Here is a 21,643-nt window from a genome sequence, read left to right as displayed (position 1 = left end):
GGAACAGAAAATGAGAGAAGTAAGAAGAGTGTGGGTGCATTGGTGGAAGAGAGGGCTCTGTAGTGCTAGAATGTGAACATGGAAGGCGACAGGAGGGTGAAGGACAATGGCTAATGAAGGGTGAAACCATGAGGGTTACTGGACTGTAGAATATATTGCAGAGGGAGTTCCCAGGTGCGCAATTAAGAAAAGCTGGTGTTGATAGGAAGGATCCAGACAGCACAGGCTGAATGCAGTCATTAAAATGAAGAACCTCGTGTTGGGTGGCGTGCTCAGAAAGTGGTCCAGCTGTTCCTCGAGCACAGTTTGGCGGTGGCCATTCGTGCAGACAAACAGCTTGTCGGCTGTCATACCCATATAGAATGTAATGCTGTGGTTTCAGCTTAGCTTGCTAGTTTCACACATAGCCCTGTCTCTGATGGGCTAGGTTATGCTCGTGATCGAACTGGAATACAAGGGGGTAAGGAGTAGGCACTGTGTAGGCACGGACATGGATATAGTGTATGTTCAGCAGTAGTGGAACACCACTGTGGGAAGGATAGTGTATAGGAAATTCCTGATTTCAGGGCACGGCAAAAGGTAGTTGAAAACCTGGCAGAGAATGCAATTCAGTTTCTCCAGTCCCGGGTAGTACTGAGTCACGAGGGGAATGCTCCTCCGTACCCAGACAGTGGGACTTCAGGAGGTGGCGGGTGACTGGAGAGATACGGAACACGAAATCTGTCTCCGTGCAATGCTGGGAGGATAATGACAGCCTGTGAAGGCCTGACAGTAAGACCATCGGTATATTTCAAGAGAGTCCATTCATCGCTACAGGTGCGATGGCCACAGGATGTGGCTAGGCTGTACAGAAGCCACTTCTTTGTATGGAACAGGTAGCTGCTGTCGAAGTGGAGGTATTGCTGGTGGTTGGCAGGTTTGATATGGATGGAGGTATTGATGTGGACATTTTTGGGGTTGAGCTTGTAATAGGACTAGTTATAGGGTGGTTAATAAATGATATGATAACACTAAAAGTTTAGCAGATTGTATACTATCCAGTCTAAATAGGTAATGGGCAAAAGTTAGAAAGCATGGTTTTTCTTAATTTCTATCAGCAAATTAAACTGTATGGTGCACTTATATACTGAATCAACATCATTAACATTATTTCAGGTCATTTAACTGTAACTAAAAGAAAGTTAGAATTAGTTAGAAAACCTGATGAGGTGAATTAACATCCTATCATACATTTCAGTAAAATTTATTATTTCATTCTCGTGACTGCATTACTACATACCAACAGAAGTGTCTGGAAAAATATCAATGTTTTTATTAAACAAATAATTAATTAGTAAAATTCATAAATTTCAACTTCTTAAAAGAGACTTTCGGAACATTTATCAGTCATCTGTCATTTAATGTGGCTTGTGCACTTTATGTATAATGTCAACAATGAGAAACCAATCAGATCACTTGTAATCAAATTTTTCATAAATGATTCTTGAACATTCTGATGTAAATACAATTGACTTTCAGTCGATTTAATACTACGAAATTATCAAACAGAACTTTACCCTGAAATTCTGTTTTGGCACTTTGTACTGTGTCTCAGTTAATGTCAGGAATAAAATCCACTGTGAACTCAAGATATAATTAATGATTTTATGATAGGTACTGTTATTGTAACTTAAAAAAAAGAAAAAGAAGAAGAAGAGGGAAAAAGAGGGAGAGGGAGAGGGAGAGGGAGAGGGAGAGAGAGAGAGAGAGAGAGAGAGAGAGAGAGAGAGAGAGAATATTTAGAAATGTAATCAGAATTAATCATCATTTATTGTTTTTAAAATTCTACTAACAGTTTGTTGTAAATCATTAACTTTTCGTTATAAATCAGTAAATGTAATTGTTCTTGACAATAGTCCTAAGAACTTATATATTGTTAAGAATGGGTATATATTGAATGGGGCAAAGCACTTTACGTCAGTTTGGTCAATGTAATTACCAAAGTCTTTAACAGTTGCTGTGTGAATATCTTTTTTAATGCTTATGGAAAATACATTTGATGTTCAAAGGATTCATCAGTATGTTGGAAAATATTATTTTAACATCCAAGTTTGCATCATGTGTGAAATCCATGCAAATCTGCAATATATATCCCCTAACGGACTTTATTGGTGGAGGAGATTCAACAGTTCAAAGCTAAATATTCACTGCAAAAACTATACCACTCTCATATTACGATGAATCTCTCGTAATGAGAAGTATTTTAGCCAGAACTGCTGTTGGAGTAATGTTAGAAGGTCAACATAGAAGAAGGTGGTTTGTTGGGTTTAGGAGGACCAGGTGAAGCGAATGGGGGAGAAGGGGTTGAGGTTCTGGGGGAATGTGGATAGGGTGTCCTCATCCTTGATCCAGATCATGAAATGTCAGCAATGAATCTGAACCAGGTGCAACACTCAGGATTCCAAGTGCTTAGAAAGAATACCTCTAGCCCCATACCACCTCCTTATCCTCATTATCCACCCCAGCAGCTTTCTGTTCAGATCAATCATGCAGGTTCCAGCACTCAGAGTGTGTACGAATTGTGCGTGTGTGTGTCTTCTACTTCAAAAGGACTTTGTCTAAAAGCTTAATATTTTAGCAGTCTTTTTTACATTGCCTACCTGCAACTCAACTCCTCTATGTGGTGAGTAACAATTTATCCTGTACATTTTATTGTTAGTCTTTATTCTTATATACTGACACTTGGTGTACTTACCATGTACTCAGCAGCATATTACTGAAGTGGTGCATCTGATTTAAAAATAATTGTTCATAGTTGTACATAGCACATGGTACAGTAGCTCTTTGTTGTAATACATTCAGTTATATCGGATGGTTACAGTCTCTCAAAAAGTCCATGAAGATTGAATAAGTTGTAGTATTTTCTGCATGTGGAGACATGATACGGGGCGCAGGGGGGGGGGGGGGGGGCGACGACGACACACGTTTGTTTTCCATTGGCTTACCACTGACTTACTCTCTCGCCTAAAATGACTTGCTGATTGTGAAACCAATTACATGGAAGAAATTTGTGATTTAAATTATCTTCCAATAAAACAGTCGCACAAAGAATTAGGAGAGTCTGTGACATGTATCGCATGGAGGTGTATGGGAAGGTTTTCTATGGCGGAAGAACACCCACAAAGGGGACCCGACAAGGGGCACAAGTGCTGTCTATCTCATGTTCAATTCATCAACAATCATCTTCTGTGAGTAGCAGGTTGCAGAGTATCTTGACATTGTATAATGGAATGTATCTGTAAACAAATCCTCCAAAGACGATGCCTTAGTACTTTTAAGAGATGGCCTGAGATCCTTAATCTCGTACAAAACAATAAAAGTATAAATACAGCTGATAGATACACATAAAACAGAACAAAAAATTTACGTTCCTAGCTTTCGGAACAAATGTTCCATTGCTTCATAACCTGGGTTGTGAGTAACTGAATCTCCTTTCCCTTCTTCCCTTTCTTTCCCCTCTCTCCTCCCCGATGAAGGAACATTTGTTCTGAAAGCTAGGAACGTAAATTTTCGGTTCTGTATTATGTGTATCTATCGGCTGTACTGAGCTGAGGTAAGTACTGGCCAGCCCCTCTATCTCTTTGTTAGTATTTGTTTCACATCTTTATATGAGATTTTCCATTAATCATTTAAAAGTATAAATAAATAGATAAACAGTGAAACTTACCATGTAGTATTTGATGCATATTCTGTTGAGACCATGTCCTGTAACAAGTAATGGTTGTACTACATAAATTCAAGAAGTTATGATACACACAATAATAAACTATCACAGAAATTTGATTATTCAACAAGACTGGTTATCGACAATATACAGAAAAAGTAATAAAAATTTAGTCTATGTCAGCAGAAATTACTTGGCAGATCCAGGTTATTACTCTCAACAGTGTAGCCACCTACAGCATCAGTCTCTTACATGTCACCAGGTCCCCCAGGTACACGAAACTTGTGCTAGAAACTTTACAGTCATGAACATGTTTGGTTAAGAAATCAGAATTATGTTGCACAGAATAATTTATATTTTTTCTCACAGGACAGACGATTGTGAACACTAATAAAAAATTGATTCTCTCCCATAATGTAGCTGAACAGCACTGCCCATGACACATCTACAGTTCAGGATTTGAGAACAGATGCATTGTGTATAACCAACAATGTAATCTTGCTCATTCAGTTTAGTTATAGCAGGCAGCCCATGACTGAACAATTCAAGGCACATAAAACAAAGAATACCATTTCCAACCCAGATCATGAGAATTACTGAAATGTAACGCATATGTTCATGTTATGTAAACAGACTGCAAATTTAAAAGTATGAAAACCAAAAAGAAGAATGTTAACACCACATACATCCTCCAGGGCACTGTACATTCAGATCTATATAGTGGTACTCCATCCTCTGGGGTGGCGGTGGGAGGGGGAGGGGAGAGTAATTGTAAAGTTCAATGAAATGTCCCACGAGTATTCATGCTCCACTAGAAAAATAGTTGTCCAGTGGTACATAATCAAGTGGATAGGCACACCACTGAGTGCTGTCACTTGCTGTGAACAACCAAATATGCCAGCACAGTAGGGCCTTATGACCTGTCCACCTTGCATTACACGATCGCCAACATCAAAATCGTAGCATCATCCTTAATGTTCTTCACAGACTTGTTACATACTTTCATCAAATTGTGCTGTCAGTGAACACGATTGCATGAATTGGCTCAGCACTTCTGCAGCAAATTTAGCTGAAAACTTGGACTTTGGTCATTCTAGGAACTATATAAGGTTCAGGTAAAGTGAAAGTCTGTTTCTGTTCTCTTGTATCTTCTGGCTATAATCACTTCAGCTGCATCCAAGGGACCTGCACCTATTGACTGTGTTGCCACGACCGAATCTCCTGTATTGTGACCATTTGTCTTTTTATGCTCTGCTCAGACACATTAATTGCATTCAATAATGAGCACCTGTGATTGTTTCACTTGGTTTGAACACCTCATAGTACATGACGCCGAGCTGGTCCCACCAAATGCAGAACATGATCTTGGAGCCATGAAAATTCGGTCGGGCTGTCAACGAAGAAGCATGGCCACGACCTCCCCGTGATTTTTTGCATTTAGAGTTATCGTAAAGAACCCATGTTTCGTGCCCGGTCACAATGCGATGCAGAAATCCCTTCTGTTTTTGCCTCTGAAGCAACTGTTCACAAACACACAAACGCCGTTCAACGTCTCTCGGTTTCAGCTCACAAGGGATCCAAGTGGTGTAGAAAGAACAACACGTAATGTTGTCTCCGACAAAACACCGCAAGAATAGATACCGTATTCACTCTAATCTAAGCTGCACTTTTTTTCCAGTTGTTGTAATCCAAAAAACCGCCTGCGGCTTAGAATCGAGTGCAAAGTAAGCGGAAGTTCTGAAATATGTTGGTAGGTGCCGCCACAAATAACTTCTGCCGTCGAATATATGTAGCGCTACACAGGCATGCTTTGCAGGCACAAAGATAAATACTAGCGCCAAAACCTCTGCGTCAGTAAATAAATTAAAAAAAGGCGGAAGATGAGCTTTTTTCTCCGCCCCAAATTTCGACCACTGCATATTCATACATTATCTAACGAAGTAAATACAAATTTCGTATTGTTCATCTTCGAATGTAGCAGAATTTCAATGTACTACGAAAGTCCAACTGGCAAGACTGTTTGCGATGTTTGTCAGTATGGCCAATTCTACGTTCTGAATTTTTTTCTACCTGTGAGAACAGATGGTTGCTAATGGGAACTTTTGTGAATCACATGCAGTATTGTCTTCACCGTAAGAATAATACGAATATAAACATTTTGCCATGTATTGTTTCATGTTTGCTGCTATCTCATTTAACTCCTGTGTGGCTAATAAACTACGAAACTAGAGTGAGACAACAGCAAACGCGGAAGTATACACATATCATACCATGTTTATATTTGTATTATTCTTATGCTAATAAACTACGAAACTAGAGTGAGACAACAGCAAACGCGGAAGTATACACATATCATATCATGTTTATATTCGTATTATTCTTATGCCTAATAGGGATACAGTCAGAAATGAAGCACGGCAATTGACTAGATTTTTGAATCTAAGATGACTAATTTGTGTCTAGAAAGTAATGTACTAAAGAGGCGTCTGCAAAGATTTTCAAACAGAGAAAATTTTTTGCTAAACTCTCGTTCAGAACATATTCTATCATACGCAGTTTATCACTTGGTTCTTGTTGATCATTAACAAAGAAAGCAGCAGTGTAAATAACAACAAATAGCAGTCTCTTGCCATTGTTTCGCTACTGAGACAATTCCTCTCCCTTTTTTTTATTGTAAGTGGCGGTAGCACGCACAAAAGCAAGCCATACCACGAGCGGCAACAGGTCGTAAACATTCATCATCAGAATGTGACAAACAATGCATGACACAGTACAGTAATGCATTTTCAGCTCAGAGTGACGTAAACACCTATAACAAAGAGAACAGCACTTATCAGATCAAAGAAAAATAAGCAATCAATTCAAACCAGACGAAGCACGTGAAAAACGGATGGAGCGCCTGACGCATAGCAATGGTTACCTGGTAAAGCTTAACTGCTAAGCTTACGACTCGAACCAAACTACTGTAGCTGTATCGTTATTCATTCGACCTAAATTGTGTCTCATATTACAATGGACCAACTTTGTTTCGCTTTAGAGGTGCAGCCTAAAACTTCTCCCCCCTTGAATTTCGAGTCTCAAATTTCAGGTGCGGCTTAGATTCGAGTGCGGCTTAAATTCGAGTAAATACGGTATGTTCACGAGACTCATGTTTGTGAAATTCAGCTTGCAGAATGCAGACAGTAAATCCATCTGCATGTTTGATTTTAAGACACTGACCACATCATCTGTGTTGGTAACTTAAGAGAGATGTTGACCTAATTTTGTGAGTTTTTGAGTCGCTCTTAAGGTGTGCGTTTTAGAGCCCATGTTTACTAGATTTTGTTTTTTTGCTTTGAATGATAGTTCCCATTGTATCCCTTAATACTGCTCATTCCTCTTGCAACACCCTGTAGTTGTCTACAACGTGCCTTGCAAACCTGTGCCAGTGGCAGATGCTGTACTATAATCTCTCTGATCTCACTGTGACATTTCTTGTTAAATTAGCGAGAGTGTACATTCCTACAAGAGCCAGCCAATACATTGTTGCTGCTTCTGGAGCTCCTTTTATTTATTTATTTTATTTTTATTTATTTAATTATTTAGTTTTTGTCCTGACAGGTTTCACAAGTGTGGCTTTCAGTTTTGCAGTGACATTTCCATCTGTCAGCCTCCTATTCTTCATTATAATCCTATACAATGACGTTCCATCACAATCACTAAACACACACTTTTGTCCATGTTGTGACTTTTTTTTTCTTTTTCGCAGATTACGTTTCACTATCATTTTTCTGTACTGACAAAGTCTCATATTCTGCTACTCCCTACAGGGCAGAGGCCTCAAACAGTTGATAAATACAGTGAAACCCTGCTTTTACACTTTTTAAGGGACTTCAAAAAAATTGTGTAAAATGCGAGAAAATGTGAAATGTGGGAAATAATGTTTTATGCTTTAAAAGTTATGTACAGGATAACCCCTTGCACTTTATGTATGATAGATGTTCATTATTATCTAATAAAAACTGCTGATGTTGCTGTAACTGGTAACTGTCTGGGAAGGAGGAACATTTCACTCAATTTCATATGCCATAACTGATGTTTTTGAAAGCCTGCAGCCATCATTCATTATTTAAATAATAAAATACTGCACTAGTTACGTATTTTTTCATGCTTAGCACGACATGTTTTGAGAATTTTAACTAATTGTCACGTGCAAATATGTAAATTAGTATTTTGTATGGTGTTTGAAAACATGTTATTCTGTGTCTCTTGCACTGTAGTTGTCTTTTTGAGGTTATCAGGTACTGTGCCTCATCAGTTATGTATAAAATCTCTCTCTCTCTCTCTCTCTCTCTCTCTCTCTCTCTCTCCCTCACACACACACACACACACACACACACACACACTGTTTGCGTGTAACATCACAAAAAATACATAGGTAAATACTGCACTTGACAACAATAATATATTTTTGAAACACGTTTTGCTCCACATGAATAAACTTCATAACCAGCGCAGAGTCTAAACTAAAAATATTTGAGCAACGAAAAGTGAATTATGGTATCAACTAGCACTCCAAGTGGCTATACGCCGAAACACGCTAAATATGGTTCGACAAAGGGGTAACGATGATCACAATGATCACGAAACTGCATTTGCACAGTAGAGACAATTTGGAAATGGCTGTGATTGGTCACGACATCTTCATTCGAATGAACCTAGTTACTACCATCAGCCACCACACCAAGCAGAGCTTGGCAGCAGCGGGAGATAATGCTCAAATTTTTCCATCTTTTACATGTTTGCTGGTTCAAATCCACTGAGTAGAGTGCCCTGATGACAAGAAACAAACACATGACATTTGTAAACACTACTAAATGGTCAACATTATGCCAGCATAATTTTTTCTCCACAAACATTTTTTTGTAATGTGTAAATTGCGGGAAAATTTTAAATATGTTGACGCAAAATCTGATGCAAATTAGCATTGTGGGCATAGGAAATTTGATGGGACCTAAAAAAATGTTGTAAACGGCAGGAAAACGTTAATTCTGGGAACGTAATAGCAGGGTTATACTGTATAAGAGGTACTTTTGAGCACTATATTGCCTCTACGTCATCATGGTGTTTGGGGTAACAATACTTGTGTGACAGTGTCAGAATATCGACGGGTGATGGGGTGCTGGGAGCAGATGCTCAGTGCCTAGATTCGCAGAAGATAACAAAGCATTGTACGGCCTTGGGCCTTGGAGATATGAAAGTATCTGCAAACTACAGCACTCGCTTGCAGGGCACTTTACGCTAATTGTTGGAGCACAGAGTAAGCAGAGTAAGGGAAGAGGGAGGGGGGGGGGGCGATGGCCTTGGAGATAAGTAAGTGCTGATGCTGTTGTCAGTGAAATATGACATGCACAGCTGTCTCAATTGTTAAATGACACCACAGATAAGGTACTGATGCTGACATCAGCGAATTCCTGGCCACAAACTGTAGTGCCCTACTACTTACTGATGTAGGCTTTTCATCCTCTAGCTATGCTTTTTATGGAGGTTTTATTATGTCCGGGCAAAATATTTATGGTTACATCATTGTTTGTAGTACAATAATTTAAAAATTTTGCAATGGGTGTCAGAAAATACCTAATGTACACAACATGTGATTTTCAATCTTATATTTCAACTTCATTATGAAAATAAAAACTTGGAATAATGCACCTTCTCAACCAACATTTATATTTCTATTGTCGCAACCAATTTGTAAAAAATACATATACATGCATCGTTGGAACAAATTCACAGTTAGGAATTGCATTTCTTTGAAGTAAGAGGTGGTATTATATTTTATACACAATGGATGATATACGCTCCGAAAGGGGCTACAGGTTTGAGCATATTTTAGCAGATATGCACAAGACTGAGAGTGATAATGAATCAATTTCTGGAAATGAGGATGAGACCAATGCTGATGCAGATGTGAAGAAGATGATAATAGTATTCAGGAAACTTGTGGGCCTACTCATGTACCCAGAAATGGCCAACACAGTATCACCCCATGTATGCAAGAAAGCTTCCAGGAATGTAATACGTGAAACTGCACATATTCCATGTCACCTCAGACAGCAATTACAGGCAGACTTTTTTATCACCAATCAGATGCTGAGTGTAATAGCAACGTATACCAATAATCGACCAGAAGATAGTAAAATTCTGCACCCATATCATCAGCACCGGATTGAGCTTGACTCTACAGAACTACAGGCATTCTTTGGTCTTCTAACAATAGCTGGTCTACATAAGGCACATGGGAAAATCTTTGAGTGAATTTTGGTCAGATTAGTGCAGTTTACCCATTTTTCGAGCCACAATAATTTTCAAGATTTCTTGATATTTACACGAGCCTCCGTTTGATGATGAACTTACAAGAGAAGAAAGAAATGATGTTTCTGGATCGAAAGCTGAACCCATATGGGCTGTGTCTGAAATGTCCATTGACACACACATTTTGTCTTATATCCCTAGGACTTATATTACAGCTGATGAGCACCTGTGTACTTTCAGGGGACAGTGTCCACTCTGTGTGTACATTTCTTCAAAACTTGGAACATATGGGATAAAAGTGTGGGCTACTGTTGACTGTGAGACCAGTTATCTCATAAATTCACAACTAGATATGGGGAAATCTGCTGAAGGAAGGAAAATAAATCAAAGGAAATGAGAGGTAAATGATTTAGTTGATCAACTGAGGGTAAGTGCTACAAACATTATCACTAAATCTTTTCATAAGTTTTGATTTGGAACAGGAAGTCTGCAGGCCTTCGTGGCCGTTGTCACTGAAGTTAAAATCTTCTGGGTTATTAGGCCGCGTCATGTTTCTTCTAAAATGTTTGACGTTTCGACCCCTCTGCTGGGATCTTCCTCAGGATCTTTTGGTGTCCACTACTGTTAGAACACTGTCAGAGACGAGTGTCGCGTCCACTTATAAAGGGGGAATTTTCTGGCGTTCGTACTGGAGAAGTGATAGTATTGGTTAAAATTCAAATGGCTACCATTGGTAGGGCGTAGTCATAAGCTAATGCAGGAGAAGGGGCGTTGGTAGCTCATCTCCTGTGGATACCATTGGCGGTCATCGTCATTGGATAGAAAGGCGCTATTCCACACTTATGCTGGAGAAAGGTTATTGGTTGAAATGCCTGCTACAGCTACCGGTTGGTCGTCATCAGTGGCTAGATTCCAAACGGACAGAGCAAGAGAGGGGGGAATGTTTACCCAAAATATTATTGTCGGCCGAGGTGAGTTGCAGCGCGTTGTTTATGCCACTCACACACCGCGGCTGCGTATTTACTTCCTTGATGGCGGGGAGCCACGATGCCGGAAGCCTATAGCCATTCCCTCTATTGAAATTAGATGCATTCTTAGAAATTTCAACCGCTTCTCGGACCTTTCTTCCATAAATGTTGGTTTCTTTAGCCAATACATGTACGTTATTAAAATTGATGTCAGAGCCACAGTGCTAGTGATATTCTGCTACTGCCGATTTTGCACTTTGTTTTAGCCGCATGTGCCATTCGTGTTCCTTATTGCGTTCTTTAACAGTTCTTCCCGTTTCGCCTGTATACACTTTGCCGCAGCCTCATGACACTTGATAGATGCCTGCATTGTGAAGGTAATCAGGTGCATCCATTTTCCATTGGAAAAAGTCTTTTATTTTGTTTTGACTAAAGAAAGATGTCTGAATACCATTTTTCTTTAAAATTCTGCTTATGTGGTAAGTGACCCCAGAAACGAACGGTAACCTGACAGAGTGAGAAGGCGGTTCCTCGTCATTCTTATTAGTGGTATAAATATTCCGCTTAAAAGTCCTGTCGATTGAATAACTATCATATCCATTTGCCTCCAATGTCTCCTTTAAAAAATTCAACTCTGATTCCAAGTTGTCGTCGTCGCTGATGTGTTGGTATACAGAAGATCTGATAACACTCTAGGTCACAGAGTGTACAGAAAGATGACTAACACAAACAGGTATTTAGATGCCACTTCGCACCACCATCCAGCCCAGAAGCAAGCAGTACTCAACACTCTGTCTTCACGTGCCCACCAATGGTAGCCATATGAATTTTATAAGTGGACGCGACACTCGTCTCTGACAGTGTTCTAGCAGTAGTGGACACCAAAAGATCCTGAGGAAGATCCCAGCTGAGGGGTTGAAACGTCGAACATTTTAGAAGAAACATGAGGTGGCCTAATAACCCAGAAGATTTTAACTTCAGGAACCTCTTGCTAAGAAGCTGACACTTACAGGAACTCTCTGGACCAAAGGACAAGAGATTCCAAAATAAATGTTGCCATCAAGACAAAGATCTCCCTTATCGGCCACTTTAAGGTACACAGAATACCGTTTTATCTTCTTATGTGTTCGTATAAAACAAGTCAGTTATTTTGTTGTCTACTCCACAAACATTTCATTTCATGTAAGTGAGCATGAACACAGAAAACCTGAAATAATAATGTTGCACAATTTGACAAAGCCAGGAGTTGATATGGGTGATACAATGTCTACACATTACTCAGTGAAACACGGAACAAGAAGGTGGGCACTTGCTGCATTTTTTGATATAGTTGATTCAGCATGTCTCAAATACTTATGTCTTGTACTATAAATTTTTAGATGATATGTAAAAATGCAAGAAGAGAATTCCTCTCAGAACTGGGAAAAGAACTGCTCAAACCTCACAAATTTTGTGCCCCCAATGCAGAACACAACACATTCATTCACCAATAATTTCTTCAGGCTTCAAAGATCTTTCAAAGGGTAAGCAACATGATAATCAGGATGCAGATGTTCCAAATCTGAAACAAAGGTGTGATTCCTGTCCAAGGTCAGAAAACAGGAAAGTGAATCAAAGTGATGAGTGTTACAAGTCTATCTGTAAAGAACAGCCACAATAAGAGTGTTGTGTAACGAGTGTTCATCATATGGGATGTAGAGCGAGTAGAATTACATTTCTAACACAATTCCTTGTATGTGAAAATGCACATCATATAAGTAGTGACTGACAGAAAGTCATCGAGTGAAATAGAAGTAATATCTGGTGTCCCCGAAGGAAGTGTTATGGGCCATCTGCTGTTCCTGATCTACACAAACGATTTAGGAGACAATCTGAGTAGCCCTCTTAGATTTTCTGCATATGATGCTATCACTTACCATCTTACAAAGTCATCATCAGATGACCAAAACAAATTGTAAAATGATTTAGACATGATCTCTGCACACTGCAAAAAGTGCCAGTTGACTCTAAATATTGAAAAGTGTGAAGACATCCACATGAGCACCAAAAGGAATCTGATAAATTTCGATTACACGATAAATCAGGCAAATCTAACGTCTGTAAATTCAACTAAATACTTAGGGATTACAATAACGAATGCCTTTAAGTTGGAATGATCACTAAGATAATGTTGTGGGTAAAGCAAAACCAATACCGTGACCTACGGGCAGAACACAGAGAAAATGCAACAGGTCTACTAAAGAGACTGTCTGCACTGCACTTTTACATCCTCTACTGCACTTGCGCATCCTCTTATGGAATACTGCCGTGCTGTGTAGGATATGCATCAGATATAATAGACGGAGGACATTAAAAAAGTTCAAAGAAGTTAAAGCTTGTTTTATATGAGTTTCATTCAAATGAAACCTGGTCGGGGCGTCTACCTTTGCCTCACACATAAGGAGGCACCACGTAACTGCCTGTATGGTGGCACAATCTACTGGTAGAGAGACTAACACACGCACACCGTTTGATGTTGCATAGCGCCAGTGTGGTTTCACCCCGAAGAGAAGGTGGCCACGCAAGTTATCGTCCACTATCGAACATACAGGTGAGTAAGCAGGGACAATGAGGAGCGATTCGATTTTTGGTGGTGGAGGGAGTTGGAGGCTGTGAAAGGTATCGACGGATGAAGGCTGTGCACAGTGAGTACAGTCTGAGTCGTTCAAGTGTTGTGGAATGGCGCAAATGATTCCCTGAGGGGCACGAGTGACTGAAAGATGATGCTCGTCCTGGACAGGCTCTTCGTGTTATCACACCGGAAATAGTTGCGGAAGTGAATGCTTTAATCTCTGACACAATCATCATGGACGAGATCCATCGATTACTGGGTATTAGCGTGGGCACCGCCCACACCATAACGAGTCAGCACTTGAACTTTCAAAAAATCTGTGCACAATGGGTTTCCCAACAACTGACCATCAAACAGCGCAATACTCGAATGGAGCTGTCTGAGTCATCTGCAACATTATCATGAGGAGAAAGACGGTTTTCTGTTGTGTATTGTCACAGGTGATGAAACATGGTGTCACCATTTTGAACTGGAAAGCAGGTGTCAGATCAAGCAGTGGAAACATGTGACTTCACCACCTACAAAGAAATCAAAGGCCATGGACACCAGTTCTGTTACGGTCATGATATGCTTTTTTGACTACACAGGCCCACTGCTTGTCGAGTTCCTGGAACGGAGAACCACCATCCACGCCCAGCGTTTTTAAGCCACTTTACAGAACCTTAGACGAGCTATGAAGTCGAAATGCCGAGGCATGTTGTCCAGTGACGTTATCCTCCTGCATGGTAATGCCTGTCCACACACGGCCAATGCAGTGGAGACGACATTGCAGCAGTTTCGGTGGGAAACTGCTGGAACATCCGCCGTACAGTCCCGACCTTTCACAGTGTGACTAATGTGTTTGGACCTCTCGAAACAACCTACTCGTGGACATCGATTCGCAACAGATGACGAAGTGTGTGACTGGGTTCAGGCCTGGATCCGACAGCAGCGTACTGCTTCTTCAAGGAAGAAATCGACTGGCTAGTGTCGCAATGGGATAAATGTGCCAACAGTTTTGGTGACTATTTTTGAGTGAGTGTAGTGTGTATAAACTACATTTTTGAGTTAATAAAATGGTTACCATTACTTTACACTAGTGACCGCTTTCATTTGAATGCCCCTTATACTATTGTGAAATAGGGGAGAGAGCACCACTGATTTGAAACATGAATTGGGGTGGCAATCATTAAAACAAAGTCGTTTTCCATTGTTATGAAGTTTCAATCACCTATCTTCTCCTCAAGAGTGCGAAAATATTTTGTTGACAGCCACTTACGTCAGGAGAAATGATCATTATAATAAAATAAGAGAAATCAGAGCTCGCACAAAAAGATTTAAGCATTCATTTTTCCCATGTGGTGTTAGAGTGTGGAACAGTGCAGAAATAGCCTGAAGGTGAGTCAATGAACCCTCTGCCAGGCACTTAATTGTGAACTGCAGAGTAATTGTGTACATAAAAACAAAAATAAAATATCTACACTTTCATATTGCAAACATAGCTAGCACATAATTAGAACTTGCACACAAATTATAGCACACAACAATGGAGTTGTAAGTTCAACAATGTACATGAGCTCACAATAAGTCATTGCTATCTTGCAAAAAAAATTTACACTTCATTGCCATATAGTTGTGAGAATCCCTTTCAGATCAAAAACGACACCACACACATAATAAGTTTCTCCACACCTGATACTGTGTGAGGATTAAATGCATGGTGTGGGTGCAATGTCCTCATTGGAGCCATACTTAACAGCACATTCAATGCTGCACGTTACAGGCATTATCTTGAGAGAACATTACTACGCAATTTGGATGCTCCGCCTCTCTAATAGCAATTTGGATGCTCCGCCTCTCTAATAGAGGGGTAGGTTTTTTTTCCAGCAGGATGGCACACCTCAACACTAGTCAAAAGCATCTGCTGATTCCTGCATGAGGTTGTTCCTGGTCATTGGATTGGCAGATGGGAGTCCAGTGGAACAGCCACCTTGGTCGCCAGATCTGACACTTCTGGACTTTCTCTTTGGGAGCACCTCAAGTCTACATTGTATACTAACATTCTATGAACATTAATTGACCTGCAGGAAAATATCACAGGGGCCAGTACAGAAATTCAAACAGCAACGATACATTCAAGTGTCCAACAGTGTCTGTTGCCATGTTCAGATGCATCGTGTGCAGGATGGTGGTCCCTTTCAACACCTTCAGCATTAAAGGTATGGGCGCACAACTCACCGGGGATGGCAGTATCATTGTAATGTTAACCCTGAGGCCATCAGTGACTGATGATGTAACATTTTGTTTCTACAATTAAAGTAGATCTGTAGCATGCATTCCTCTCTTTGTGTTGTTGCCATCTCCACTAATTATGACTTTGTCCTATGGGCCAAGACTTCTGAATCGCCATTGTATATGCTGACATAAGTTTAATATACCAAAACAATCAATAAACCTGCACTCACTTCATGTGTGACACTAAGAAATGAACACTTACAGTATTCTCATCACGATCCACTTCAAGTGCTGCTTCTGTCTCGTTTTTAACGTTGTAAGTCCATTCCGAAGATGACGGTTGACCAAAATCCTTCAAAAAAAAAAATTAAAGGATCAAATTAAGCAACAAAAGAGGATCTGAAGTTCAGAGAGAAGTGATGGATAGTGTTTTGGGAAAAAACCAGATGAACATCAACTAAAGTAAAACAAGGGTAACTGTTAAAGAACCACTTCAGTGCAAGGTCACAATAGCTCAATGATGTTCACAGCATTTAAAGGCCTGCATATTGTCAGTCATGCAACCATAATATTGGTTGCTAATGGCAACAAGGGGGTGGGACTACAGTTATCCAATGGTGAGCACAGCATGAGGCTACAGAATGTAGTGTAACTGCTAACTTGATGCGTATCTAACAACAGTGCTACAGTGCTAGTGGTGTTGATGCAAAGCAGAGCATTGCTGACAATAAACAAAGCAAACATTGCACCTACAACAACTGTTTCGTCAGAAATGGACCCACAGAATTTTGCAGAGCAAGAAAGAAATAGCAGATGAAATATTAGCATTTTTGCAAGATGAGTCAGTGGAATGCGCAGTGTTGTATATGCTCGACTCTGCGGACAATGTACACAAGGAGTACAATGACGACGATACGTGCTTAACAAGTGTAAGTGATACTGGAACAGGTGTCGAGCCATATAATTCATTATCCTTCTCAGACACGAAGCCACAAATCCCATCTCCAGTGAAATGTAATAAAAGACAATCACTGTCTAAGGAGCACGTACTAAACATAAGTACGTACATGGAAGACCGTCCGCAGAATCATAAAAAAACAATATGGGCATAATTGTATGTTTTACTACGCCACCGAATAAGTCTGCAGCAATATAATCATGTAGTGCGTAAGAAAAACTGCAGATATTCAAGGGAGGGCAGGACGCACTTGTTACAAAAACTGATGTTTGCGTGTTTCAAGAATGCTCAATACAATTTACACAATGAGCACAATAGTGATCTACTATGTTGTGCACATCAAATTGTGCACAACATAGACAACAGTGATTTTGAGGGAAGCAGTGGATGGTTACATAAATTCAAACACTGCTACAGAATTGGAAGACAAGGTAATGAAATTTCAAACAAAGCGTCAACTTGAGGATGCACAGCAGACCGAACAATCGGCCTGAAAATTTGTAGATGAGATAATGAAATTTATCTCAGCGTTTAGCATAGAATTTGTTTTCAGCTTCAACAAATTGGGATTTGAAGAGGCAACGCATACGAATGGAACCCTGGAAATTAGTAGTACCAAGAGAGTTGTATCAAGATAATTAACATCAATGCTTTCATGGATTCACATACAAATACATTGATTGTTAATCTGGATGGTAACTCAACTGGAAAGTTATTTATTGGGCTGCAAGAAGCTCAAGGTGCTCTAACCCCTCCAATTCTTTCACATGTGCGTGATCTTGCAAGGGCAATAGGGAATATTTATATCACTGCAAGCAACAGTTGGAAAATGGGCATAATAGAACTACAACTATGGTATAAACACAGCGTTTGACCAATAGCTTGATTCCTAGTCAGCGTATAAAAATCATATTCCTTCAGAGCAAACTGTCCCTCCTGAAACGTGTGTGACTTTACAATTCATATCACTTGGAGCCACTGGACAAATTCAGCCTCTAGATGTTTGTTTTTTCCATGCCTATGAAACACTATTACACTATCCGCAGCTGCTCCTTAAAGGATAGCCAGTTTCACAATAAGTTCCACGACAGACTGTTTGCCATTCAGTTGCATTCCATCAGTTCTCATCACCCCATTACACCAATAAGATTCTACGTGCATTCTTTAAGAGTGGATACATAACAAAGTCCTGCACAGTTCGTAACTTCCAGGTAGTTTGCCTTCGATTTTAATGGTGCGAACCTTTGTGATCACTGTGGGATCCTGTTTTTCATTCAGTGTTCATGATGGTTTGTTTTAGACATTTCTCGATTGTCGATGATGTCCATTTTGTGAAGTGTAATACATAGAATATCTGTTTAAAAAACTACAGAACATTCGTAATTTCGCACGAATGGTGTGTTGGAGCAAAATGCAGTTGGCATCCCTGCATACAAAGTGCGACAATAAAGTAATGAGACTCGTGTGAAAAAAAATGTTGCTTACCTTTTAAGGCAAGTTTAGTGTTGTCTCCTTCAAAGTAGTTCCCTTCTTATTGCACACACTTTTACCAGTGCTTCTGGCATTGATGGTAACATTTCTGGAGCTCACCTTCAGTAATATCGTCCAAGACCCTCGTCACAGCTCTTTGGACATCTTGTGACGCTTGAAAATGGTGTCTCTTGACCGCCATTTTGACTCTTGGAAATAGAAAAAAGTCACATGGAGCAATATCTGGTGAATAAAGTGGCTGTGGTAGTACTGAAATTTATTTTAAAGTTAAAAATTTCCATACTGACGGAGCAATATGGGATGGTGCATTATCATGATGCAGAATCCAATTATCAGCAATGTTGACACAGACACAAAGAACTCTTCTACAAAATTTCTTTGTAGTAACATTGATTAACTGTTTTTCCAGGAGGCACCCACTCTTTATGAACAATTCCCTTGGAATCAAAGAAGCACAAAAGCATGCATTTCACTTTTGACTTTGAAATGCGAGCTTTTTTTGGTCTGGGTGATCTCTTTCAGCATCGTTGCAAACTTTGGCATTTTGTCTCTGAATCGTACTGAAAAAAACCAACATTCATCACCAGTGTTAATACGGCTCAACAATTCTGGATTGATTTCCGTTTGCTCTAACAGATCGGCTGCCACATTTTTCTGTGTTTCTCGCTGTTCTGGTGTGAGATTTTTGGGGGCCATTTTTGCACAAATCTTTCTCATATCATAATCCTCAGTTATTATTAGACAAACTGGTTCTTGATTGATGTTCAGTTCTTCTGCAATCGTTTTCATGGATGATCTTTGATCAGATCGTACGAGTTCACGCACCCTGGCCAAGGTGACATCCGTCCGTGAGGTTGACGGTCGTCTACTGCCGTCTTCATCTTCAACATTCATTCTGCCTTCACTAAACATTTTATGCCAATGAAATATTTGAGCTCTTGACATAACCTCCTCTCCACAAGCCTTCTGAAGCTTACCGTAAGTTGTCACGTTTTCACCCAATTTAACGCAAAAGGAAACGGCATACTGTTGCGCAATATTATGTGTTTCCATTTCTGTGACAAGAGACACAAGCATGTGTTAACTTATTACAGCACAACTCACGACTGAGCAGTTGCATTGATGTGCCGCTTGGACTAGAAGCAGCTTATAGACCAAGGTCCAAGATATTGTGCCTACGCAAGCCTGCTGGGTTTCCACATCTTGCAAAGAAAATCAGTCTCATTACTTTATTGTTGCACCTCATATGCCTGTGTTTAATATGTAACTGTCAGAAGTTTCATTTTTGTATGTCTCTTAGTTATTTTTCAGTGGTGCATTGAGTAGAACGTTGTGTTGCACAGTTTGTGAATTCCGAGATGGAAGAGTTAAAGGAGCAACACACCTGCTTTAAATTTTGTGTGAAACTCAAGAAAACCTTTATGAATGGTTCACACGGTTTAAAAATGGCCCGACGGAAATTAAACACGATTTTCTTTCAGGGTGCCCTTTAACATCTACCGATGAAGCTCATGTCAGGAACATCAACAAAGTTGTGAGTGCCATTTGAAGCCTAACTGGCAAAGAGATTGCAGAAGAATGTAACATTTTAGTTGGATTATGTCATAAAATCCTGATAGCATCTTTGAATGCATCGAGTTGCCCCCAAGTTCGTCCCAAGGCTCGTGAGTCGAGGCCAGAAAGACCTTAGCCTCGCAGTCTGTGGAGAGTTTTTGGAATTCACAAATGAGAATGAGATGTTCTTTAACAGAATCGTAACTGGTGATGAGGCATGGGTCTATGGTTAGGATGTTGAGACAAAGGTTCAATCTTCTTCATGGGTCAGCACAGGTTCTCCAAGACTAAAAAAAGCTCGTCGAGTCAAATGTCAAAACCGTGCTGATAAATTTTCTTTGACTTTTAAGGATTAGTTCATCACGAATTTGGGCCAGAGCGACAAGCTGTTACTCAATGGTACTATTGGGATGTGTTGCAACACCTGTGAGAAAATGTGAGAAGGAAATGGCCTGTAATGTGGTGACACTATTCATGGCTCTTGCATCATAACAACATAACTGCACATTCATCCCTATTGGTGCACCACTATTGCACAAAAAATAAAATCACTGTGCTGCCTCATGCTCTCCAATCTCCAGACCTGGCCCCTGCAGACTTTTTTTATTTCCAAAGTTGAAAATCCTGTTGAAAGTACAAAGATTTGCAACGACAGGCGAGAGAAAAGAAAATTCACAGACGGCGCTTCACGCTACCAGCAAGAGGTGTAAAAAGACTGTTTCCGGAAGTGGAAATGGTTTTGGAAGCAGTGTATCAATTGTGGAGTAGAGAATTTTGAAGGAAACCATGCACAGTAAGTAAAAGGTAAGTGCAGAAAAATTTTGTGGACAAAGTGCCAGAATTTTTTTAACAGATTTTATACATCCAACAGAAGGTTGGTCTCTGCACCTCACAGACACTCATTTTATGTTACTCTCCTGATGCACATTGTGAGTCATTAGCAGCTAATATTTTTCTTGTCATAACTGTTAACACAAGTCAACTGAGCTTTACTAAAGATGGAACTTGCGACCTCGTATTCAAGGGGTTTCTTGTGAGTGCAGCCAAATTAAGTGCGAAGATGTTGGAAAAATTATATTAGCATGTGTGAACAGGGAAGTGGCTGAGATTTGGTATTTGTCCCGTACACTAACTGATGAGAGGAGGAATGTATTGGATATGAAATGCAGACTGGCAATTTTAAGATAAGCTTACATGAGAAAATTAAATGTTGGGTAGTCCTTCCGGAGAGCTTTTTTTCTTTTTTTTTTTTTTTCCTTCAGCATAAACTCATATGGAAATAAAACAAGGATGATAATCAGTACAGATAACATGAGAATAAAAGCTTCTGAACTGTTGTGTTATGTAAGAATGCCAAATGTTAAATAATTGAAAGTCCGGTATGAGATGATTATAATTTTATGAAAGGGATAGATCACTACTCACCATATAGTGGAGATGCTGAGTCGCAGACAGGCACAACAAAAAGACTATGAAACAAGTAGGGGCTACACACACACACACACACACACACACACACACACACACACACACACACACACACACACATTGAGGCCAGGACAGTTGTGGGAAGGTAGGACATATTGCAGGGAGAGTTCCCACATGTGGAATTCAGAAAAGCTGGCGTTGGTAGAAAGGATCTGGATGGCACAGGCTGTGAAGCAGTCATTGAAATGAAGAATGCTGTGTTGGGTAGCTGGCTCAACAACTGGATGTCCCAGCTGTTTCTCGGCCACGGGCTGTCGGCGGCCATTCTTGCGGACAGGCAGCTTGTCGGCAATCACGTGCAAGAACAACACGGCACAGTGGTTGCAGCTTAGCTTGTAGTTCAGGCCTGGTTTCTTGGTTTC

The 21,643-nt window shown here is 40.1% G+C and overlaps 1 protein-coding gene across 1 annotated transcript in view; it reads right to left on the bottom strand.

Annotated features, from left to right (window-relative positions):
* Positions 1 to 21,643, bottom strand: part of LOC126108554 (zinc finger protein 493-like) — a 127,827-nt gene that overhangs the window by 32,889 nt on the left and 73,295 nt on the right. Inside the window, exon 8 of the mRNA XM_049913840.1 lies at positions 3,707 to 3,744. Within this exon, the coding sequence (XP_049769797.1) occupies positions 3,707 to 3,744 (38 nt within the window). The remainder of the gene's footprint in view (positions 1 to 3,706; positions 3,745 to 21,643) is intronic.

Source organism: Schistocerca cancellata, chromosome 11 (genome assembly GCF_023864275.1).
Source record: "Schistocerca cancellata isolate TAMUIC-IGC-003103 chromosome 11, iqSchCanc2.1, whole genome shotgun sequence".
NCBI lineage: Eukaryota > Metazoa > Arthropoda > Insecta > Orthoptera > Acrididae > Schistocerca > Schistocerca cancellata.
Note: the sequence above shows the minus strand (reverse complement) of the source record. Positions and strands in the feature narration are given on the sequence as shown.